This window comes from Podarcis filfolensis, assembly GCF_964270895.1.
Source record: "Podarcis filfolensis genome assembly, chromosome: 3".
Lineage (NCBI taxonomy): Eukaryota > Metazoa > Chordata > Lepidosauria > Squamata > Lacertidae > Podarcis > Podarcis filfolensis.
In genome coordinates, this window is record NC_139606.1 from 86,607,984 (window position 1) to 86,634,161 (window position 26,178).

A 26,178-nucleotide genomic window follows, 5' to 3' on the forward strand; every position below is an offset into this window, starting at 1 on the left:
TCAGATCTGGGCCATCTTCCCCTTCTGTTTCAGGAATCTGGTTTGGAAATGTTTTCTGCTTTGGGTCCAACTCCCAAACATTTCATGTGTTTTATCATTGAAATTCTCTCTTGGCCATATTAAAAGTGAAATTAACTGACCATATCCTCCCCTCTGTAAATAACAAAAAATAAGGAAATTGAAAATGGAACAGATTGTTAAAATATTCATTGGACCTTTCTTTTTAAACTTCTCCCTGAGGCCGCCGTGGCACATGTCTTCTTAATCATCACTTTACTGTCGTATCTGCAATCTTGGAAGTGCTAACTTGTGAGCCAAGTCACTGATTCCAGCGCGCAGGAGGCTGAGTGTTGGCAATTTGGCACAAAACTTTGGACTGAAGTCTTCTATCCAAGAAGTGGAAAAAGAGATAATGCATTCTTGGAAAACAGATGGAACAGTGGCTGTGCTTTTTTTTAAGGGTGTGTGTGTCATTTGACGTATGAATAACAATTTTATTTTGAAACATTGAAAGGGCTGTTCTTGTTGGGCAGTCACATTTGCAGCACCTTGTTTGTCTTCAGCCATCTTCAGAGCTCTCAGTGAAGACTGACTGTTCTATTAATTCACCCTTAGCATCTCACTTGGATGTATCTTGCCCCCATTTGAAGCATCTCAAACATAATCATATTGTGCACAGTATTACAAAATATCTTCTTCCCCTTCCAGGATTTAATAGTATAAAAAGCAAGGTATATTAACTCTTTCTGTAGGAATCATATACTGGGAGATGCAAGTGGTCTTCTAGGTCTCATTGTGTTTGAGTGCTTAGCCTTAAAAGAGAGAGGGAGGGAGGGAGGGAGAATGAGCTTACTGTTGCCTTGTTAGAGGCACAGTGATGTTCTGCAGTGGAATAAGATGGCGCAGTGAGCTGCATTTGAACGCGCTCTGCCCACAACTTAGGACAGGAGTGGAGAACCTGTGGCTGATGAAAGCTGGAGTCCAACTGTTGGAGTTGGAGTCCAGCAACATCTGGAGGGCTACAAGCATTCTGATTTATGGCTATGGACAATGGAAATGTTATACAGTGGTACCTCGGGTTACAAACACCTTGGGTTACAAACACCTCAGGTTACAAACACTTCGGGTTACAGACTCTGCTAACCCAGAAGTAGTACCTCGGGTTAAGAACTTTACCTCAGGAGGAGAACAGAAATCGTGTGCTGGTGGCAGCAGGAGGCCCCATTAGCTAAAGTGGTACCTCAGGTTAAGAATGGTTTCAGGTTAAGAACGGACCTCTGGAACGAATTAAGTTTGTAACCAGAGGTACCACTGTACTCCTTCACCATTACTTGCCTGAAGGAGCAAAGTGTGTTGAAAGAACCTGTGGAATTGTACCTTTAGCTCCAACTCTATGGCATGTGGTTCCTCCTTCCCCTTCTATTCATGCTACTGCATAGATGTCAGAGGTGTGGCCATTCACTTCCATGATCATCTGCTCGCATTTCTGCATTAGCGGTTTATCTGGTGTTTTGCCAGCAGAGCGGGTCTTCCGCTGAACCTAGCTGGCAGATCTCAGGTATAGCACTATACCATAAATAAATGTGATGGGACAGAGACTGTGTTCTTTGTTGAGGTTCTCCCGAGCTTTATAGCCTGTTCTTTATCAGGGATTACCCAACCACTCAGAAAAGCTGCACCAACTGAATACCAAGTCCCTTTATACTTGAGGCAATTGGCCTCCTATTTACCCAGGCATAGAAGAGTTTACTTTTTGGCTGCTTAGTGGAAATTACTGTCATTAATTATACTGATGTGAGGTGGAGGGCAATGGTGAAAGAGTGATTACTTGGTTTCATCTGGAGACTGTATTAGGTAAACCTTCAACAACCTGGTGTTCTGCAGGTGTTTCAGACAGCAGATGTTTGGTAAAAGCCAGATTGGCAAAAGCCATATGGGGTGTTATGCCCATTATTTTAGAAACACTGTCCATTGTGTAGTGGACCATACCATATTTTTCTTACCTAAAAACAAACAAACACTGGAAAGGAGGAAAGATGGAGATGCTTGCCCGTGCACCTTTTTAAAGTTTTGGTGTCCAGCCAAATGATCTCCTTGCTTTTGCAGGAAACTCATTATTGTGCCTTCTAAATCTGCCGTATAATTACATGACCAAATGCTATTTTCCTTCAGAGGAATGAGCAAACTGAATTTCATAGGCAACATCCGCTGAAGCCTTGGAAGCTGCTGGATGAATTTACAGTGTTAGCCTTCAGGTTTTATTCAGCCAGTGAAAATGGTTAAGCAGCTTCTTAAATTTTGGGGTTGCTTTTTTTGGCGTGGGAGTGGGGGCTAGATGTTCTGTCATTCAGATTCCTTCCCTCCACATCCTGCAAAGGGCTGGACATTTGTAAAATCTCTCAGCTTGCTGTTTTGACAGTTGAACTGAGCCTCCTGACAAAAGTTCTTGTTTAAGTAGCAGCCCACCAGTTTCTTAGATGTGTTTCTATGAATCGTGTTAGTGTCTTGACTTTTGCCAAGTAAGCAATAAACTGGCATTTCCCTTGAGTGGCGGAGCTTTTGTGAAGGATTTTGCTGAGATGACCCAGTTCATTGCTTATGTGAGCCCATGTAGGACTTCTCTTTCTCTGTTTTGCCAGACATAATATTGACAACATCAGAAGTATAAATGGCCTGACATCCTTTCCACAAACTTGCAGTGTTCTCTCTGTCCTTAAGACTTGACATGCAGTTTCTGTCTCTCTTTCTCCCCCTCTCCTCTTTCCATCCCTCTAAGAATGTGCTCCTGGCCCAAGTTAATTTTGTATAGCAAGGAGGATAAAACTTGCCTTGCTTGGCTGCCCTCTTGTTTGGAAACTCGCTCTAAACATTTCCACATGGCTTGCACTCTTCACGCAAAGTTATATACATTTTGAAAAACCCTTTCCCTCCCACTCCCCTGGCTTCTCCTACCTTGGGCTGTTGGCAATGACCTAGCCTTGTTACTGTTTGTGTTTCTTTTGTACCTTTCTGTGGCTGAAATCTCTGTGGGCCTTTAAATCTGTCAGCAGCCGCTACCAGGCTCAGTATGCAATTTTAGCTCACTGTTTTCACAAGTTTCTGGATCCAGAAAGTTTTCCAAATGAGCCATTGTGGAGCTTTCTTAAAGAGGTATTGTTCCTGCTTTAGGGTACGGCTTTATTTTTAATAGCTCAGAAGTCCTCACAATGTCACCTGTGGAAGGTGTCACATTGGGTAACCCCTGGTATGTATGTATGTATGTATGTATGTATGTATGTATGTATGTATGTATGTATTAATAATAATGATGATGATAATAACAATAATGAAATTTATATACCGCCCTATACCCACAGGTATATGGATGCAGCTATATATAGAGTTTATATATGGATGCAGCTATATAAGTGTTTGGTAAAACTCTTTACTGAGGTATATGCCACTTTTTCTGTAGGTTCAGACAACCTTTTCCCCAACCAACAATTACTGTGTTCCTGAAGCTGGATCATTGGAATCCAGGGAAACTGGGTTATCAGAAAAGGCCCAGTGTTCCCAGAATTTAGCTTCCTGAAACCCTCATAGCAGCAGAATCCATTGTGCGTGGGACTCTTTGGAAGAACCTAGTTTCCCTGACTGCAAAATTCTTTACTTGTCTGAAAGCAGAGTGTGCTTGTCTGAATCCTGTCCTGGTTTGAGATTGCCTGAGTTGCTCACTACTGAGTAAAGTTGAATGTGAATCTATGTAATTATGTGCATAGTTTTACCTTTGTAAATACTAGATTTACCTCGGTAACTTAGTGGCAGAGCAGGATAAAGAAATATAATTCGAAATCATAGACACTTAACAGACTGAAGAAGCCTGCTCACACCTATGCATAGGACTATAAGCCATCGAGTTTGGAGAGTATATTATCTGTTGAATTTTGTAATTTAGGATCCATAATGGTGCATTATATATCATGCTCTCTGGCAGGGCTCTTAATAGGGACCTGCTGCAAGGTTCTTCCTAGGCCAAGGAAAGGGAGGAAAGTCCTTGTGTGCTTAAGAGTTCAGTGCATAGTTCCCAAAGACAACACTGAAGATGAGTTAAATATCCTGAAAGAGTCAACTTTTAAGTTTTAATTTTAAAGTTTCTTCAGCTGAAGGTAAGGAGATAAAGGTGGCCTTGGAAATCCTCTGCAAAAATATATTATTTATATGTTTCTTTTTTGTCCTCTCCAGGATGAATTGGATCTCACCGATAAGAACAGAGAGGCAATGTTTGCACTCCCACCAGAGAAGAAATGGCAGATTTACTGCAGCAAGAAGAAGGTACTAACTTTAGTTTAATTGAATCACATAGTAAACTCTGCATGTGTGGATGATTTGAACCATATGATTATGTGCATTTATTAGGGTTGGTCCATGACATTTGTTGCCTGAGGTGGACCAGCTAATGACACTCTCTGCAACATACCCAAGACTGGCCAGGTTACTTTGGCACCTGAGGCAAAATGTCCCTCTTTGAGGCAGTAAAAATGCAGCAATAATAAATAGCCAAAACTTTTCTACCTTTTCATGACAGTCCAGACCAGCTGCTTCAGGCAATTGTCCCACTCTGCCTAGTGGCAAACCTGACCCTAGCATTTACCATTGACCATCTCCATCATGATAAATCATTCTTTAATTGAGAGCATGCCTCCCCACCTTTCATACGCACTGAGGAGGAGGAGGAGTTTGGATTTTATATCCCGCTTTATCACTACCCGAAGGAGTCTCAAAGCAGCTAACATTCTCCTTTCCCTTCCTCCCCCACAACAAACACTCTGTGAGGTGAGTGAGGCTGAGAGACTTCAAAGAAGTGTGACTGGCCCAAGGTCACCCAGCAGCTGCATGTGGAGGAGCGGAGACGCGAACCCGGTTCACCAGTTTACGTGTCTACCGCTTTTAAGCACTACACCACACTGGCTCTTGCTTTTAACCACACTACACCACACTGCCTGCATGGCTAAAACAAGCCGCAGTATTTCTGACTTGGTAAAACCCAATTTCTACTTTGAGCACTATCCATGGGATTCTTGCTAGTCTTCCTATTAATTCATCGGTCCTGTGGAAGGAAGGAAGGAAGGAAGGAAGGAAGGAAGGAAGGAAGGAAGGAAGGAATGTGCATTTATTTCATTGGAGCTGCTGGTGGCATTTTCTGGGCCTAGTAATGCTGTTTGTATTTAGCCCTCCCCTGAGGGATGCAGTCCCTGGGGGCACAACAACTTCTCTGATCACTCCCTCCTCCCCTGGAATAGGTTCACCTGCACAACCTTCTCTGTGGCTGTTTTTGTAGGCAGGCTAAGTGAGCTAGTGGCGAAGGATCTGTTTATAGCCATCTTGCAGAACGGTGCATTCCATCCATCGGCCAGCCAGGTTTGACAGGAAGCAGCAGCCTTTAACGTTATTTAAAATGTCTCTTAGATTTACTGTATTGCTTCCCCTCCCTGTTTTAAGAGGAGGAGAAGCAAACTGGAGTTCTTTTATCTGAAGAGGGCAATGGACTGAAAAGGCTCTTGACTTGCAGTCCTGCTAGTTTAATGAATTAATGAATCAAACCCGCTCGTTTAGGCATGGGAGTCCTCCTGCCCATTCACCCACCTGCAAGCAAATACCTGATCCTTCAAGGTGAGGAGGGAACTAAGGGTCAGATGCAATGCTTGCTGTATTCTGAAATTGACTGTGGACAGCACCCAGTCCTAACTGAACTGGCTCACCTAGTTCCATTTCTTGCTTAGTGTGAACAATCTTTCGATGGATTCCACTAAGTATTTAAACCTCAGCTGGTACTGTACAACTTTCCAGGCAATTTAGCTGCTCTTGTACAACTTTCCCCAGGTCATTGGAATTCACATCTCTCTCCCTATGTGCATATTATTAGTAGTAAGTCACAGAAGAGGCTGTGCGGATAGGGGTAGTAATATGACGGTATTATTATTGTGTGGTTATTAGTCATAGTAGTGGTTGCAATAATAGTGATATTGTATTACAGTTTATTCAATGACAAAGACTGCTAGGAACTTAACATCATTCTTGAGGTTCTTGTTTTGTTGGTATTGAAGATTGCTATGTTTTTAACTCTGTATTTTTATTCTGTTTCTAAGTTGCTTAGAGACTTCCTTGTATTAAGTGACAAATACTGCTTTGGAGGCCTGTGGGCCAAAAAGTGGTGTATAAATAAAGCATAACATAGCATCAATCAAATTAATAATAAATGAATAAATAAACAGCAATACTAATAATTTAATTGACTTTTGCATGCTTGGGTCAATCTACATTGACTCTCATGTGTGGGACTAGACTCATCAGATTGCTTACTGCAGCATGTACAATTTTGTGTAAAATGACTTTTTTAAAAGCACAAACAGAAGCTCAGGAAGCTATCTTTGCAATGCTCTACAAAAAACCCCCATCCATGCTGAGATTGGTAGATACTCTCAGGTCCCGACAACCACATTAGGGCATGACTCTCACATTGACATAATAATAATAATAATAATAATAATAATAATAATAATAATAATAATATCTTTATTGTCATTGCCCCCTCTCGGGGACAACGAAATTACTTGACTGCTCCATAAAAACACTAATTAAACAATACAGTATAGTACAGCAAGGAAGATTAGATGACTTTCAAAGTCCAGGCTTCCCATTCAGGGCCGAGATCGCTCTGGAGAAGAAGCTGTTCTTAAGACGGCTCGTTCTTGTCTTCATCGTCCTGTATCTCCGTCCCGACGGCAGGAGCTCGAAGAGACAGTGACCAGGATGCGATGGATCTTTTACTATGTCCAGTGCCTTCCTATGGCACCTTGTGGCATAAATCTGCTCTAAGGTGGAGAGTGGGCAGCCAACAATGCTCTCTGCTGCCTTAACAACTCTGCACAACCCCATCCTGTCCTGGGTAGTACAGCTTCCGTACCACACACATAAGCCATAAGTGAGCACGCTCTCAATGGCACAGTGATAGAAGGCAAGCAGCAGTTTCTGCGGAAGATGGTTTTTCCTTAAAATTCTCAAAAAGTACAGTCTCTGCTGCGCCTTCTTCACAAGCCCCCTTGTGTTGACACTCCAGGACAGATCCTCTTGTAATTCAATGCCCAAAAATCTGAACGTTGTTACCCTCTCCACACAGACCCCATCAATCAAAAGTGGCTGGACATTGCTCTTCTGTCTCCTGAAGTCCACCACAAGCTCCTTTGTCTTCCTTGTATTTATGAGCAAGTTGTTAGCTCTGCACCACTCTGTCAGCCGCTCCACCTCATCTCTATAATCCGTTTCGCCCTCCCTTTCAGTCAATACAGATGGATTAAAATATGCTTGGAGATGGGCACCACCATCAAAGGTATAAAAATTATGTCTATGTTTGAGCATTACTCTCTGTGATGCTGCATATAGGAAGGTACCATGGCCATCTAGTTTGGCATTCTGTTCTCACAGTGGCCAACTGGATGCCCATGGGAAGCTCACACAGCCCCCCCCCCCAAGTAGCTGGCTCTGATACTGGAGGCAGGAGCAGCTGGCATAGTGGGATTGTGCCACAGTGCTGCCCTACTGGGGGAAGTGTTGCTGATGCTCACCTGGACAAGGCAGGGCAGTGACAAGTTTAGGACTTCATTGGAGCACAGGGGAGCCAGTCCAGTGTCACCACTAGTACACCTGCACCACCCTGATCTCTCCATTATCCTGGCCCCAACCCTGCCCTGTTCAGGTCAGCAGCAGCACTGCCAGGGAGGCAGCTCCTGGGCACCACCATGCCAGCTGGTAGCTGCTTTTGCTTGGAGTGAATATCTAGCTGTAGCATTTAACAGGCTTCATCTCCATGAATTTGTTGTTTCAAACAGTGCAGATCGGTGGCCGGATCTACATCTTGCATGATAGCAAATTCCATAACTTTATTCTGTGCAAAGTGCCCCTCTCTGTCCACTATTCAGCTTTCTTAATAGGGAAGTTGCTGTAGTTGCTTGCTGATTTTGGTTGTCCTTTCTGCACTTTCCCCAGATCTACAATATCCTTTTTCCGGTACAGAGATCATAACTGTATACAGTATTCCAGGTGCGGTTGTTCCGTAGGTTCACAGAAAGGTGTTGTGATATTGACAGTCTTCTTTTCAGTCCGTTTCCTAATGATCCCTAAGATGGAATTTGCCTTTTTCACAGCTGTTACGCACGCTGGATTGTCATTTTCATTTCAGGATTGTGGCCCATCTATATTAAGCCTTGAGACCACCCTTTCCGTAGAGGTTGATTAATGTGTCCCGGTTTCTGGCAAGATAAAAAGGCAGTGGGGGTGGGCTTTGTATATTGTGCCAAAAATCTGATTACATGAGAGGGCTCGTGGCTACATAGTGGTGGTATCTCTCTCGGATCTTTCTTTGCCTTGCTAACGTTGGTACTATTGCTGGGACTCAATACAAAAGTTGGGACCTTTGTTGATTTTGGTGCTTTAGGTATTAGCAATAGCTACATAACAGTTTCTACCAGGAGTAACCCAACACCCAGTGTTCACTCTCGTCAAATCCCTTCTTAAAACACCTCCCCTATGGAGATTTCCAAAGAAAACCTTCCACAAATGTTCATCTGGTCTCATTTAAAGACATAATGCACCAAATGAAGGTCACGTCATCTTTTCTCTCAGCATGTGTGTGGGGAAGTAGGGGGTGGATGGAAACTCCTGAATGTGTTTTCTGTTTTGCATTGTGTGTGCTCTTTGTGGTGGGAACCATGTTCACACAATGTCAAGCAAAATGTGGATATACAATAAATTAGGACAGTGTCGGAGTTAGGGATGTCGGAGAATTCCAATAGAAGCAGAAACGGATGAAGAAATTGCCACTGTTTGCACATTTGCTCAGTGCCAGGACCGGATTAACTTCATGCAAATAAAGATGACAATTGTTGAGACTGAATTTCAAAGCTATGAATATCTATCACAGTTATTTGGTTGCAACCTCTGACACTTAAAAAAGTTTTTTCACTGCACATGAAACAGTTTTTCTCTGCGACACGTTTCGGCTACATGTTCACAGCTAGCTTGTTGAGGGATCACTATGTCTTGTGCGTGTTTGCTTCATAATCTATATTCTTATTCAGTACTTTATTGGCTACTTTTGTTTTGTAAATTTCTGCTGTATTTATGGGGATCTGTGCAATGGCCAGCCTGACGTTGCTGAAATACAATACGGTATTCACATTTTCCTTGCTATCATCTACCCCCAAAGCACATACCTCCAAGCCCTCCGCAAGCCAGCTTAGTTGAAGATGTCTTGCAGAGAGACCTCTTTGCCATAAAGATGTTCATTTGGACATCTCCTAGTGGGCTTGCTGCAGTGGTAGTTCAGTTGGAAGCTGCTCAGAGTGGCTGGGGAAACCCCGCCAGATGGGTGTGATATGTATATATATAGAGAGAGAGAGAGAGAGAGAGTTAGTTCTGAGCTGCTGCAAGGACAATTTGCAGGTAAATCAATGGATGCTACTACCTCCATTTTGATTGGGATGATATCTGCACACCAGAGTTTTAGCATATTAAAGTGTCATTGATTCTTACTATGCTGAAGTGTGTTTTTGCTGGCCTTTATCTGACAATGTGAACAACAAACAACAAGTTTAACTGGTCCTTACCTCAAGGGATTTTAAGGAAGGGCATCATAATAAGAAAGATGAGTCAATTATTTATTACACCTAATATTTTCCAGGCAAGATACAAAATTTAAAAATGACAACAGAGCTCTTGTCTAGGAAACCAGAAATGGAAGTTCCTTGAGAACAATGTTGACAATTCCAAGTCTACTGTTTTGTAAATTTACACATGTAATTATTAAACTTATGCACATGTCCTCCGATTGGAGGCAACATCATCAACAAAGTTCTGTTCTCCTGGCCACTTATAGTACCTGAAAGGTGACAGATATTTTCTCGTAAAGCTTTCATTCGTGTTTCACTCTATACTTGCTGACATAAAGGAAAAAGCGATTTGAACTCTTTCTCAGGAATCCATCTATGTGCTGACATTCCACTGAAGAATATCCACTCCTAGATAAAACTCTGAAAATGTCAGCCGTATTCTGGGGAACAGCAGAAGGGATGAGAGTTCTGTTTTTTCTCTTGCGCTCTCTAACTTTCTCAGCTTAACTCACAGTTTCCGTTATGCAATGCTGGCTCATTTGTTTATCTTAAGAATGGAGGTCGCTGAGGGTCAAGCCCTTGAAAATTATATATTTATTTTTTAAACCTGAAGAATTTCTTTTCTTTTACCATGGGAAAGGCAGAGAAGATTTGCAGCTTCTCCACTTCTCTCTCCCCCCCCCCCCCAATTTTTTAAAAGGCTTACAGATGTCTGAAAATCTGAGGTCCAGAATAACTTCTCTTAGCAATTTAGAACAGGCCTTCAAAAGACTAGGCTCAAACTGTGAGGGTAGCTGGCCAGAATGACTTGATGCGAATGTAGCTAGTCAGAATGTTCCACACAACTGGTTATTTCAGCCAAGCTAATGGCATTTTTGATATTATCAGAAGTTGCTTCTCCCATACCACTCTTGGTAATATTTGAAGGATGTGAGTCATGTAAGTAGGGCTGTAAAAAATGTTTGCCTTCTGCATCCCATGGGGTGACTTTGGCATGGGAAGTAGCCATATTCTTGTCCCGCTTCCCATGATTCTGTTACTTCAGATGCTCCTGAGAGCAGTCATCCCTAGGCTGTCTCCCCTTGGAACAACTGTTAATATATAAATGGGCTCTAAGGTCCAAGTTACGCAATCTTTTGAGGTTTTCAAGGATAAAGTTTTCAGTGTTTCATATTACCAAGGTGTCACTTGACAAATGTAGTTATCTCGGCCAGGTGAGGTGATGTTTAAAATCCTTAGATTTTAGGTATAAAGAACCTTCTTGCTTAACCTAAGGGTGGTGACCACAGATGTCCCAGGAGGCAAGAGAGGGGGAACCTCCACTGCTACTTCCTGCTTTCTCCTTCAGAATGGATGAGAGATGGCTTTGGCTGGTTCCTAGAGCCTGATGCATCAAACCGATTGCCTGGTGCAAATGTATGGAAGAAGCTGGTATTTCGGTTTTCATCATTGAAATTACATGATATCAGTGTACAAACCCGCATTTTGACAACAGATGTGGAAAAGAAAAAGTACATGTTCCCAGGGGTATTGATGGGCTGTAAGCTCCACCGTAGGATTGAGTGATCAGTTGAACAATAATGTTAATAGCAAGAGACAGCAGAGAAGGGACAGGAAAAATTAGACACTGGTTTTGGATGCGATGAATTTGAGGTGTTGGCAAATCATCCAGAATGAAATGTTGGAGAGGCAAGTGGAGATGTGGGATTTGATTGAGGGGGAAATTTTGATGTCACTGGAGTAGAGGTTGCACTGTCAGAGGAGAGAGAATTGGCAAAGGCCAGGCAAAGAGCCTTGAGGGGTTTTGGCAGAAAAGGGGATTAAAAGGAGAGAGGGTCTACCGCTTTCAGAGATGGAGAATAAAACAGAGCTTTGGTATGTATGAAATGTATAATTGTGGACTGCATTGGGCACCATCCAGACACATTCAGGCACTTTCAGTACTGAAACACATGATCAGCAAATGCAAACACATGATCAGCAAACTCAAAGAGTATTTGTGGTTAGACTTTACAAAGTGTGTGATCAAATGGTTTATTGATCCTTCATAATGAGTTTTTAGAACAGTGGGGAGAAGGGTTTTAGGCTAGCCGCCTTAGCGTGCTAGAAAGTAAACCTAGACTTCTATTATTCTCCACTATGCAAGTAGAGGTGGAAATAGTCTTTGCCAAAATTACAACAATGTAAGTTTCACATAAGAAAGGAATAAAAAAATTGATAGTAGTAGCAAATAAGTTGTAAAAATGAGATGGATTATTATTAATTGCATTTCCAGCTAGTCTTTGCCCTCATGTTAAGGAAGAATTTCTAACTCTTGAAATACGATAAAATGGGTTAAAAGGGCAGGTTTTAAAAATGTGTGTGCTTAAATAAAGTTTTATAACCTTTGCAGAAAACATGTGAAGTCTTCCTTTGTCAGATCTCCAAAGGGTCATTTTGTATTAAGGAGCTACCAGTATCTTCACAATTCTAACTTAATGGGTGAAGGGGACTGGTTAGCAGGGAATCCATAGTGGAGGAGGCAGTCTTTATAGGTGGTTCTGTAGAACCCCTCATGACTGTTGCTCTATGGTGCTGGTTCTCGGAGCAAGCACATCAACTATGAATAACATACCCACGTATTTAAACAGATGTATACCTATATCTGGTAGCTATGAATGGAACAGGGTTTTCAAAAGCATGTGTGCAGTTGATGAGAGCCCTGCTGGATAAGACCAAATGCCTTTCTAGCCATCTGTGTGTCATCCACACACAACCTATTTGGGGCAGAAAACAGCAGTGTAATGTTTGTGTACCAAGCTGTCTTACAGCCACTGCAGGCGCTGTCACCTTCCAACATTTTGACTTCACCCCCAAAGGCACACTCCTTCATTGTTTCCTGATACAGACGGATGCCAGCATATGCTGTCCTTTTAAGCTATTCTTGCATTTGGATTGAGGGGATGGGTATCTACCTTTTGCTCTCAAATATGAGGGAGTTTTTGTTTTTTTAAAAAACATGTAAGCTAGTTGCACAGCAGTTTAGAGTTTCCTAAAATGGTATTTTCCTCCAAAAACAGCCATGGAAGGGTCTGTACCAGATACAGTTATTGTAAAGTTTAAGCCTGTTTTAAACATTGCAATTACACAGTTTATTTAAATCAGAGTCTGAGGTCTCTCGAAATGCTTGGGTTTTTAAAAAAATAAACCCCAGTCTTCACATTTCACATAATGCACCCAGACATTAGCTCCATCCAGGTCTGGAATGCTGGACCATTTCGAATGCCTTGCTGACTGCTGGGTAGCCCTGATTGAAAAACAAAACAAAGGTTTCGGATTCTCTTCTTGTATACCTAAGCTAGTTAGGACCAATTCATTTGAAACAGAAATAATTATTATTGTTTAAGTGAAGCATGAATTGAATTCTCTCTCTCTCTCTCTCTCTCTCTCTCTCTCTCTCTCTCTCTCTGTGTGTGTGTGTGTGTGTGTGTGTGTGTGAGAGAGAGAGAGAGAGAGAGAGAGACATGCCACATGTTCTGGAAAATGTGACGAGAAAAAGTTTGAGGAGCAATTGAGATAACTGTGGGTTACATTTAATATATTGCCACTGTATTTTGGAGTAAGAGGATCTCCTAAACAGTCTCTCAATCACTGTGCTGTCGGAAGGCTCCTTAACAGGGAAACACATACTGTGTGTGTATGTGTGTGTGTGTGTATATATATATATATATATATATATATATATATATATAATCTCTTTTCCTCCTTTGCTCCACTTTTTACATATAGAAATACTAATAGAATTATATAATTGTAGAGTCCAATGGTTAGAACGTGAGGCTGGTGCTCAGCTGAGATAGGCTCATTGTCACCTTGCTTTTTGGCACCTGGTAGGGATGGGGCCCATAGCCACCCTGTGACAATAGATGCTTGACTCCAATAGAACCCACTTCTTATGTGGATCTTCACGATTGCACTGATTCTCTGTGTTTCCATTTACTTCTGTGAGGGGCGTGGAGACTTGGATGGAAGATAAGGCTATCAGTTTCTACTTGCCGTGATGGCTATGCTCTGCTTCCACACCCGGAAGACAGTTATGCTTCTGATTTCCAGTTGCTGGAAACCACAGAGAAGAGTGCTCTCGTGCTCAGGTTCTGCTTGTGGGTTTCCCACAGACATCTGGTTGGCTACTGTGAGAACAGGTCTAGATGGACCATGAGCCTGATCCATCAGGCCCTTCTGATGTTCTCCTGAGACTCTCAGTTGGATAAGCCATAGTTAGCACTTGGCTGTGTTAATGCAGGCCTTGATAGCCTTTCTGTTGTGGCTGTAATGTGTGCTCTGACCTTAGTATATGCTCACTTATTGGGGCAGGGGGGAGGGGTGCCGAATCTGTAACCACGGTAATAGGGAAATGAGCTATTACGCTAATATTAAAAAAATGCACAATTGAGCATCACAGACATGTTTTGAGTTTTGAAAGATTAAATCACTGCTTTGAGCGGCTGCAGTTTTGCAGCTCCGGCTTACTTTGAGCAATTCAATCTCTACTTCAAGTCACAAGATTGCGCATAGTGTTTGATGCAGGTTTTTCAATCTACGCAATTAAATGCACATATGAAAACTCTTGCGTTCTGGCACAATCTGGTTAGCTAAAAAGCAGTTTATTCAAGCCTCCTTCTCCTTCCTGTTCAAATATATACATATGGAAAAGTGAGCCAGAAAAGGTTGACCACATTATAGAGAGGCCTGATTCTCCCTTCTATCTACAAAGAAGAACAAGCTATGCAATTCAACTGTTAACTTTTGTTGCTAGGCCTTACTAGCAGTTACGCACACCTGTTCTTCGCACTGGATAGGTCTATTTTTCATAGTCTTTAAGCTGCTGTTTATCGATGAATATTCACAGTTTACTTCGCAGAAACTGAAAGGAAAGTTTGCACACATCTCTTGCCCATTTCTGGAAGGGACAATTATTTCCTTTTGCCTTCAGAACCCTTGGGGGAGATGTATCAGTAAGTGTCTAACAATGCTTTGTAAGTGCTTAATTGTACCTTTTGGGAAAGAGTGCATTGCAATTGCTTCTCCCCACTGATTAACTTGGACCATTTGGTCTGTCCTGCTTCAAAACTGAAGGCTCTTGTGACTTGCCTGCCTTAGGAGTTGTATATACTGTATGTGTGAGAGAGAAAAAGAGTAAGAAAGAAGTCTGGAAAATCTTGAATTTGTTTCAAGCTTCAGTTATAAATGTATATTATGTCCTATAGCTTAGGGGGAAGAGGCTGTACATATTTTGCACATTAATCAGAGAACGCCAGCCAGTAGAAGTATAATTGATCACAGCCCAATGAGGCGAGCATCCCTTAGTTTGAAGAATGTTCCATATTTCATAGATTTGAGGGGGGTGGGGAGAGAGAAACTAAATCAGACCTTGCAGAACTGGGCCAAGCAATGCGGCAGCTGATTAAAAGTTGTTTTCGTTGTTGAATTCAGCCTAAAGAAATCTGGTTTTCAAACAAACAGTAGCCTCCAATCTGTCATCTGCCTCCTTCCCCCAAAGAATAAAACAAAGCATGGTCTGGTCTGGTCAAATCTAACGAAAGCATCCATGACAGATGGCCATCCAACCGCTGCTTAAAAGCATCCAAGGAAGGAGAGTCTACCATTGTCAAACAGCTCTTACTGCCAGAAAGTTCTTCTTGGTGTTTAGATGGACTTAACGGAGAATCCATAAATACCCATTGAATAGACCGACTTCTGTTTGTTTGGTTTCTTGTTTCCAGTGCTATTTTATTTTTGTAAAAATAAAAATGGGATGCTGGTACTCATATCTTGATAAAACATATGTGCCACCACAACATATGTGCCATGTGCAACAAAAAAGAGGTGATAGTACTCCATGCCAGTGAGTACCATCACAAATACAAAAACCCCCACTACTTCTTTTAAACACTCACTGAAGACTGTTGAATCTCCCAGGTTCCAGGTTCCATGTTGGAAGGGGGCCTATTGAAGACAGTAAGCTTCTGTACTTAAAATATATGTTGACTGCATTGCAGTCGTCTGGAATTGGAAGATGGTTCTCATATTGATTATAGTGTTGTTGCATTGGGAAGAATGAGACAGCTGCTTATGAAATACTCCAGATTGCCATCTGTTTTTAAATTTAATATTTACACTATTCAGTGGGAGTTTAAAGTAGGCTTTTCTATAATATATTCCATTCATGCCCTGCTCCTGTAGCTGGGTAATTGTTTCCATATATTATAGGGTTGCCATATTTTAAAAAGTAAAAACCAGGACACCCCAAAAGTTGTTGAGCTTTAGAGAGTTGGGCCAATGTGTTCCTTCTGCATCTCCTGGTGCACGAAAGCTCTCCTCCCCACCACTCATACTAAGTTGTCTTGCAGTCATCTGACACAAGAGTTTCCTTGCTGATCCAGGTTCCGAAATACTCAGTTTTGTGTTTTGTGTTTAAATGGAAACAGTGCCCTTCCCCCAGAGAGCAGTAATTTGTGGGCCTCTCCAGACAAATTCTGATTCTTATAAATGTTCACCCAGCAGCAGCTGGCTAAGAGGAGAGGTGAGATGAGCCATTATCAAATGGTATGAATAATTGTATCTCAAATACATCCCAAGCTCTTGTGTCTGCAAGAATGGCTTTGGTGGACGTAAAAAGGGGTTTCCTGCATTTGCTGTAGATAGAAGAGCTTATTTGAATAGTAGCTGGTCAATATTGTCTTAACCCATTTCTCACACACTTCGTAAGCTTACTAGAATAAAGGTTGAAGTAGTAAAATGTTTTGACACTTAGAACAAAATCACCCTTGTGATTATTTCAGCTCCTTGTATTCAGTAAAAACTAAAGTCTGGAAGTGGATACAGGGAAATGGGTGTGTGAAATATCTACATCCAATTTGTATTCAGGACTAATATTTAGAAAAGCAACTTTAATAATAATAATAATAATAATAATAATAATAATAATAATAATTCTCATGTTTCTCAGAGGAAAAAGGAAGACACAGATCTGCATAAAACTTGCATTTGATATGTATAGATTTGGTTGCATTTGATATGTATAGATGCAAATTTAAAGGTAAACCTGATATGTATAGATGCAAATTTAAAAATAGTAATTACCTCTAGGACTCAACACATAGTGGGGAAGACAGCAGGCGCTGCTAACTATGGACGGGCAACTTCAAGGTTCCTGCTCCCCCTTTGTGTTGTTCCTTATCTTTAAATCATACTTTGCCTCTAAAATAGAGAACTGTCCTTTGACAGCCCTTCCAAGTAGAGGACTGTAAAATAGGACACAAGACCAACCTAGCTCCCCCTCCCCTGAAAACAGGGATAAAAAATAGTGGCAAATCCTTAGACTAGACTCACAATATGATTGATAGTTAATACATGAAAACTGGTGGAAAAGAAAAGAGAGGATAAATTTAAAAGCTTTCTCTACCTCAATCATTTATAAATGAGATTCCATATAAGCATAGCCTTCTTTGGAATGACCTTTATTTAAGTAGGCATAGATTAGCTCTCTGTGTCTGTTCTTGTATTCGAGTCATGATACGATTACAGTATTATCTAAAAGTAATGCACTGGTTATCAACTTTGTATTGTGTGTTTCTGCTATGAACTGAAGATAGATATGCCTGATGTGCACAAACAGCAGTTTTCTGTAGTTATTCTTCCTAACATAAGCCCCAGTACATAAGTTTGCCTCTGTAGGGAGGCATCACATGGGAGGAAGCATCCCAGTGACTGGAAATGTTGCAGCTCCATGAAGCAGACACAAACTGCTCATCTAACCCTCTCCTCCCTTTAAGCAAAGAAAGGGCTGCCATTTACTCATGGCACTGTGGTACCTTATTGTTACTTGCTAGTGGAAACAAGGGAATTGGAAGAGCTGTGTTTAGCCATTTGCTTGAACTTGCGATGTTTAAAAGTGTGGACAGGATCAGGGACATGCTTAGAAGCCCTGCATCTCAGTGGGCATCAGCCCAACCTTCCTGTCTTAAAATGGGGGAGGAGTGCAGGGTGCTTCTACTCAGGTTCACTTGAACACAAGTAAAACCCTGGAGACAAGTTGCAAATAATATTCATAAGGGAGAAGCAAACTACAGTATCTAGCTCAGCATAACGTCTGACTTGGAGATCATGGTTTGTTAGCATTAAAACGGCAAATGCAATTCAGTGTAAACAAGTGTAAAGTGATGCAAATTTTGGGTAAAATATCCTAACATATGCTCTTACAGTGGTACCTCGAGTTAAGAACTTAATTCGTTCTGGAGGTCCGTTCTTAACCTGAAACTGTTCTTAATCTGAGGTACCACTTTAGCTAATGGGGCCTCCCGCTGCCGCCGCGCAATTTCTGTTCTCATCCTGAAGCAAAGTTCTTAACCAGAGGTACTATTTCTGGGATAGTGGAGTCTGTAACCTGAAGCGTCTGTAACCCGAGGTACCACTGTATAGGGTTTGAACTGCTGGCAGTGATGATGATCAGGAAACATATCTCAGATGAAGTCATGATGGATACCTCAGTGAAAATGACAACCCAGTGTGTGACAGCTCTGAAAAGGGAAAATCCATGTTAGAAATCTTTAGGAAAGGGGTTGAAAATAAAATTGCCAGTAATAAAATGCCATTACACAAATCTGTGGTTGAGAACATTGTGTACAGTTCTGGTTACCACAGTTTGAAAGGGATGCTGTATAGCTCTGAAAAGTTCACCAAAGCGCAATCAAAATTTTAAACAAGTTGGAGCAACTTGCCCTGTGAGGAAAAAGTACAATGGTTGGGATAAGTAAGTTTAGCAGATGACATGACAGAGGTGTGTAAAATTAAGTATGGTGCAGAAAGAAAATAGCTTGGATGGTGATGATGATTGTGGCAATCTCTTATATATCTCATATAATTTTGATTTTCTCTTTTCAGGAGCAAGAAGACCCTAATAAGCTTGCTACAAGTTGGCCAGACTATTACATTGACCGCATCAACTCCATGGCTGCAGTAAGTACCTTTCGGCATACTGTCGAAAAGTTGCTTTCTCTGAGAATATGGTTGCCTTGACTATTCTGACATAGTGGGTTAAAGGCACTGTCGTATCAGTTTTCCCCACTCCCATATTGTGGTAGGGTCTGGCTTCTCAGAGATATTCTAGACCCCTTTCTTGAATTTTCAGCCTTTGTGAACAGTAGAGTATGTCTCTATTTTCTTTAATTAATTTATATGTTTAATTTACAATAATGGTAACATTCAATTAACTATTAGAGTAGATCCATTACAATATGGCTAAGTTAGGTCCATTCGTTTCAGTAGGTCTACTCTGAGTCAGTACCACCCTGAACCACCATAAACATTAAACCACTTGTGGAAATCAGGGCTTTTTTCAGCAGGAACTCACTGAAACTCAGTTCTGGCACTTCTCAGGTGGGCACCATTGCCATTATAAGAGAACAAGGGAGGAATTCATAGTGAGTTCTGGCACCTCTTTTTCTAGAAAAATAGCACTGGTGGAGATAAGAAGGAAAAGTGTGCAGGCAATATTCTACCCAGTAGTTTACTAAGAAGTCAACTTGTTTCCACCTTGCAGTGTTCTTGCCAATGAGTGGCTAGCCAATGGAAAAACAATATTAGGCCTCCTTCTAAAAATTTATCTTTGATTGGAATGTAGGCAGCTGCCTTATACCGAGTCAGAGCATTGGTTCATTTAGCTCAGTACTGCCTCCACTGATTGGCAGGGACTCTCCAGCATTTAATGCAAGAGTCTCTTCCAGTCCTACCTGAAGATGCTGGAGACTGAATTTGGGACCTTTTGCATTCAGAACACATACTCTACCACCCAGCTTATAGCCTTTCTGGCTGTTCTGGTATTATTCCCTCCTTGCCCTCTCACTGCAACATGGAGCCATGGTTGAAGTGGGCCCAGCCAACATGTGCCATCCACATGGTAATCCACTGGAATGGATCTTGGCACCAATGGGTGCTTATATGGAAATGGTTGCCCTTTGCTTCCCTCATTTCTTTCCCTCTCTCCCAACAACATGAGCACGTGAACGCTTAGACATTCTCCTTTCTGTCTTCAGTCGTCTAAGCTTAGCAACCCAAATAAACCCATTCCCTGCTTTCCTGTGGAATAGAAAAGTTACCTTTACACCCCCATGTTGCTTTTGGAAGCTTGTCAATATCGGCACTCCTATATATATATATATATATATATATATATATATATATGGTTTGCAAATGAATTATAGCTTCAGAAGTAGCTCTTTAGAGCCACAGCTATCCTGAGCACATGACGTTTAAAAGAGGGTGTGTGTGTGTCAGAGGTCATCAATACAGCTGTTACACATTTATTTTTCATGGTTTGGAAATGATTTGCTTGCAGCACAAGAGCTTTATAGAGCAGAAAAGAAAATACGTCTTTCAGCACATCTCAGAGATGGACGCTAAATCTACTCGGGTCATTTTCGTTTGCTTCTCTCTGCCCCACTATTAATGATAGGGAACGGGGGGGGGGGGGGGGGAGAGACAGAACAGTGTAATCCTATGTGTGCCTGCTCAGAAGCAAGTCTCATTGAGTTCAGTGAGATTTACTCTCAGGTGAGGGTGTATAGAATTGCAGTTCAAATTAAGGTGCAGGCAGATTAAAAGGAATGAGGACATAGCAGGTCTAGATGGTGATGTGCTCTGAGATGTAGATGGGGTTGCACTCCCTCTGATGGGGCAGATATGTATCTTGGGGGTACTTCTGGATCCCTCACTGTCATTTGAGGCTGAAGTGGGCTCAGCGATGTGGAGTGTCTTCCATCAGCTTTGACTGATATGCCAACCTCCCCTGTCTGGACAGGGTTGAGACACCTCCTAAAGACCCATCTTTTTAAGCAGGCATTCCCTGACTCGTAAGCTCATTGATATTTAACTGCATGTTTTAGAGATGGCTTCTCTGTTTTTACGGATGCATTTCTTTCCAATGTGGGTTTCAAATGTCGTATATACATCTCCCTTTTCCAATCTTACTGTGTTTTATGTAAATTCCTTAGGGATTTTGCATATTAAGCCGTATATAAATATTATTGGTTATGATGATGGTGCTGCTCCAGCCCACTAGTGCTAGCTGCAGAGGTTGTGTAGACCACCTACCTACCACACTCCGTCTTTGATAGGGTCATTTTAGCAATCCCCATCGAAGTGGTGTCAGGTAAGCACCACGCCTAGAAAGCGAAGGTGACAAAGTCACTATGTGAGGGTTTTATTCTTTTTTAGTTATTTGCATATAAATTGCCATGAAGTCATGTCGTTGTGTGGTCACATGACTGTCATGACAGAGCAGTTATGTTACCACACAATGACATGACTTCATGGTAATGAAGTGAAACAATTGTGGAGGCCAAGACTGTGTAGGAGTGAGAAGAACTTTTTGCTGACAGCAGATTCTAATTGTCTGTAATTATCCCAGAATGCTGGGATTATTTGGCTCTGTTTCATTTTGGATTCAGGAATCCTTCAATTTCAACAAAGCTCTAGTTCTATACTCATGGCACCCTAAATCATAGGGATAATAAAATTCAGTATATGTTTCAAAAGTGGGCACTGGTGGGTCAACCCCCTTCGCTGGCACTGCAGAAAAAAAGAGGGTGCTGATAAGCCGCTGCAGAAAGGAATACAAGTTTAGCTCCAGATCACATTCTGAGGAACCTGTCATTGAGACTGCATCTTCCTGCCTCTACCCTGCCCCCCAAATAAGCATGATTCTCTAGGACAGGAATAGGGAACCTGTGGCCCACAGATATTGCTGGATTCCAACTCCCATCAGCCCCAGACACCATGGCTGTTGGACAAGGATGTTGGAAGCTGGAGGGCCACAGGTCACATGACATGGTAGAGCGCTTCAGTGTTTTTTTTTATAAAATATTTATTAAAGTTTTACAAAAAACAGAGGTTTACAGAATAGAAAGAAAGCATAAAAAGCATAAAAAAAGAAAGAAATAAGAAAAAATACAAAAATACATAAAAAAGAAAAAAGTAAGAAAATACAAGATACAAAAAGCAAATAGGTAAGAAAAAATTAAAAACAAATCCATTTTTTGATATCTTTAAGCTCATTTGCTTGTTTCCTTGACCTCCTAGCACCTCCCCTTTTTGTATTCCCATTTACATAATCAATTCAGCAAATCCTTACCCTCTTTCATTTATCTTAACTCTATATCTTAACATATTATAGCTATATATTTTCATCCATTATCTATCCATTTTTGCATATTCTCATTAACTTTGTTGCTAATGCCACTTATTTTCAATCCAGCATCATTTTAACATTCATTAATTTTACAATATTTCTGCAAATAGTCTTTAAATTTCTTCCAATCTTCTTCCACCAACTCTTCTCCCTGGTCTCGGATTCTGCCAGTCATTTCCGCCAATTCCATATAGTCCATCACCTTCATCTGCCACTCTTCCAGGGTGGGTAAATCTTGTGTCTTCCAATACTTTGCAATAAGTATTCTTGCTGCTGTTGTTGCATACATAAAGAAAGTTCTATCCTTCTTTGGCACCAATTGGCCGACTATGCCCAGGAGAAAGGCCTCTGCTTTCTTCAGGAAGGTATATTTAAATACCTTTTTCATTTCATTATAGATCATCTCCCAGAAAGCCTTAATCTTTGGGCACGTCCACCAAAGGTGAAAGAATGTACCTTCATTTTCTTTACATTTCCAACATTTATTATTGGGCAGATGATATATTTTTGCAAGCTTGACTGGTGTCATGTACCACCTGTATATCATTTTCATAATATTCTCTCTTAAGGCATTACATGCCGTAAATTTCATACCAGTGGTCTACAACTGTTCCCAGTCAGCAAACATAATGTTATGTCCAACATCCTGTGCCCATTTAATCATAGCAGATTTAACCGTTTCATCCTGCGTATTCCATTTTAACAGCAAGTTATACATTCTTGAAAGTATCTTAGTTTTGGGATCTAACAGTTCTGTTTCCAATTTTGATTTTTCCACCTGGAAGCCAATTTTTTTTTGTCCAAATTATAGGCCTCTCTTATTTGATAATAATGAAGCCAGTCTCGCACTTTATCTTTTAATTTCTCAAAACTCTGCAATTTCAATTTGTCTCCTTCTTGCTCCAAAATTTCTCAATATTTCGGCCACTTGGCCCCCAATATAGAGCGCTTCAGTTTTGTTTTGTTTCTGGCTTTGTGGAAGGGATGCCGGAACAAACATTATTTCCTTGTTTTCTATCAGTTGCTCTCCCTTAGAAGAGGAGGAGGCTTGCTCCGTTTAACTGAGCGAATTTGACTTTAGCATGAATCAGTGTATGTATCTCCCTGGAGTTAAATCCAGTTCCCTGTGCCAGCTGCAGAGTGTATAAGAGTCACATTGCTTCATCAACTGACCACCCTGAAGATTTGACATGTGTTGGCATGGCATGAATTGCAAACACAAAGTGACACAGAAGGGCTTGTGGAGAAGCGGGGAGTGGGGCAAAGAGGCTCTCCAAGAAAATTGAGATTTTATCTGATTTGTGCTGAACACTGCATGAAAGACTTCGCTGTTTGTAAGATGTTATTATAAGTGCCTTGGAAGGATGGAGCATGGCTGTTTCTTCAAGCTCGCCTTAGCTTTCATCATAGTATATTCATTCAAAATGGACCCAAAGTGAAAAACAAGATGTGCTAAGCAGATTTACTCAGAAATGAGTTGCATTGAATTCAACAGGGCTTCCATTCCATTGTGATTTTCTTTTAACCTAATAACCACTCTTAGAATTGCAGCTTTAGTTAGGGCCAAACCAAATGATGCTTTAGCTCTGTATCTGTGCTCCTAAGCACATGGTTCTTCTTCTTGTTGTTGTTTTAAAAAGTCAGCTTACCCTAAATGGTTAGGAGGTGATGCTGCCTGGGCCTGTCCTCTTCACAATCCAGCTCTTACCATTGGTGCTGGGGTGAAAGGCTTGGCCCGCATGGCTTGGCCTGTGGAGTCGCACACTAGCCAGGACTCCACATTGGCCAATTGCAGGCAGGCTACTGTTCAGGCCCTCCCCAGGGGCGGAGCCAACTGCGCCTGTGGGTCCATGCGCCTGTGGGTCCACTTGGGTCCATGCTTGGGGTCCACTGTGCCTGTGGGTCCACTTGGGTCCATGCTTGGGGAATAAATTGAGGTCTGCCCAGGCCTCCTCACTAAATTCATCACCAGATCTCCTTCCCTCAGATATTGACTGTTTGTGCATGCAAGACCTTGCTATAGACTTCATTGGCTGCCATATTCTGAGCCGGGCAGTAATTTTCCCACTTGGCAAATTGGCTCTGGCCCTGTGATTTTTGCCTACCTCATTGCAAGCTAGGTTCCCGATCCAATTTGGGATCCTAGTTATAGGAGGTTAGGGGATTTTCCCTACTGTGGTCCTAATCTGTGTTGGCGGTCCCATACTGGTGTTTGCAAAGGGGTGAAAGCTCCCAAGTAAAGTGCATGGGAGTCTCCCCCTTATCTAAATGGCTTATTCTGGAGGCACAAACTGAATCAGGACCTTGGGCGGTGGGGTAGAAGGAGATTAAAATTCCCACACTGGAATTCTGACCCATATCAGCCACCCCACTGTGTCCATTTGGTTAAAAGCAACAACTTTGCACTTAAAGACACAGACTTCTTTGGTCCTTAGGCAGAAGCTCATTTTTACCCAGCTTTGTTTCTGGAGAAGACTTTGCTTTCTTGGTGAGCTTCCCAGCAGCATCTCCAGTTTAGTTTGGCAAAAAACTCTTGGGGATGAATCCTGAGTTGCTCAGTAGCCTCAGATTTCTCTGAACTTTCGTCCAGTGCTGGATTTGTCACTGTTTCTTTGCCTCTTCCAAACAGATGCAGACCTTGTATGCATTTGATGAAGAAGAAACGGAAATGAGGAATAAAATAGTTGAAGACTTGAAGACAGCTCTGAGGACTCAGCCCATGAGGTAATTATCCATCCTCTCTCCCCACACCGCACACTTCTTGGGCCATGAGCTGAGATCAGCTAACATGGAGAAGTATAGTGTTTTGACTGTTCTCTTAATTTGGTTCTCTAAAATCACAGAGGGAGTGTAGTTGTCATGACTGTGGAGAAAAGTTCTTTTCTCTCTGAGGTTAACCAGTATGGAACTGTTGAAGGGATGGGGGAAGCTCAGGGAATCTGCACGGCTGCATTCAAACCTGCCAACTTTCCTCTGGATCTAAAATATGGCAGTGATTCTTAAACCACATGTCGTCATCATAAGCTTCTTCCCTTTTGAACCTGCTAGATCTTCCATGTCAACCTTCCCTCTGAACCATCGGATGTGCAATTTGTGGCCCAAGGTCACAATGATCTTGATGGAAAAGAGTTCCACTAAAAAATGCAAGCAATTATCACATATTATATACATTATTCCAGTATAATATTATACACAGATAAATTCCATGTTTCCGAAAGACACCAGCACAGGAACAGATACATAAAACAATGCACATGACTGTCAAAATACTTCGGTGTTTATACTCATAAAATGATGATAAACCTAATGAAATGAATGAACTCATGCTACTTGTGCCTATTAACTTTAGTGGGTCTCCTTTGAGCATGACAAACATTGGATGCAGCCTTTTATATACATTTTTTGGTGTATAATTTTGCATCTTATTAACTGGGATTGTTTTTTTAACCCAACAAATGCATGAGGGGCTTGGGTATAAATGAGCACTTGATGCAAGAGGCATTCTGATGTGAGCAAAACTTGATAATGTGGCAACTACCAAATTCCTTATATATTAAAATGGTTTATTCCTCCATCCTATTCCTTCGGATAACCTGCTCTGCCTCTTCTCCCCTTACTTCATACGTATTCCTTTTCTTCGTATTGCTTAATCTCCAATTCAAGACACCTGGGCCAACAGCAGTCACGGACTAAGTTTCTCCCTGTCTAGAATTACCAGCAAAACATTATATTCTTTTATACATATATTTGCAATTCATATTGCATTCTTGGCAGTTATTCTAAATGGTGAACACGCTCCCTTTTTTGGCCATTAACAGGTGGGCTCCCTGTCTTCCCTGATCAACTGCAGACTTCATTTGTATTTGATAGGATTGTAAAGTGATAAAGGAACAGGCTAATCCAGAGGTTTACTAAATTAATGGGCATAAAATATAATACAATCTGTTTGCAATCTTGTTAGGCTGCAGTAACTAATGAAGTGCTGTTAAAATCAGCTTAGCAACAACCTGGAAGCTATCCCAATTGTCTGGTATAATAAAGGAAAAAATGGTAATTAGGGGTATAACCATGTTTGCTGAGATGGAAGGAGCATAATATTATTTATGTAAGGAAAACAGTTGTAAAAAAAAGTGGACAGGCAGAATCTACATCGCAGGATAACAACAACAACAATATACCCTGCCCATCTGACTGGGTTTCCCTAGCCACTCTGGACGGCTCCCAACAGAAAATTAAAAGCACAATAAAACGTCAAACATTAAAAACTTCCCTAAACAGGGCTGCCTTCAAATATATTTTAAAAGTAAG

General features: G+C 41.4%; 1 protein-coding gene across 8 annotated transcripts in view; it reads left to right on the top strand.

Annotated features, from left to right (window-relative positions):
• DAAM2 (dishevelled associated activator of morphogenesis 2) overlaps positions 1-26,178 on the top strand; it is a 219,525-nt gene that overhangs the window by 113,518 nt on the left and 79,829 nt on the right. For all 8 annotated transcript variants that reach the window (XM_083604470.1, XM_083604467.1, XM_083604465.1 and 5 more), the window contains 3 exons: positions 4,222-4,311; positions 18,567-18,641; positions 24,500-24,594. In XM_083604470.1, the coding sequence (XP_083460596.1) occupies positions 4,222-4,311; positions 18,567-18,641; positions 24,500-24,594 (260 nt within the window). The remainder of the gene's footprint in view (positions 1-4,221; positions 4,312-18,566; positions 18,642-24,499; positions 24,595-26,178) is intronic.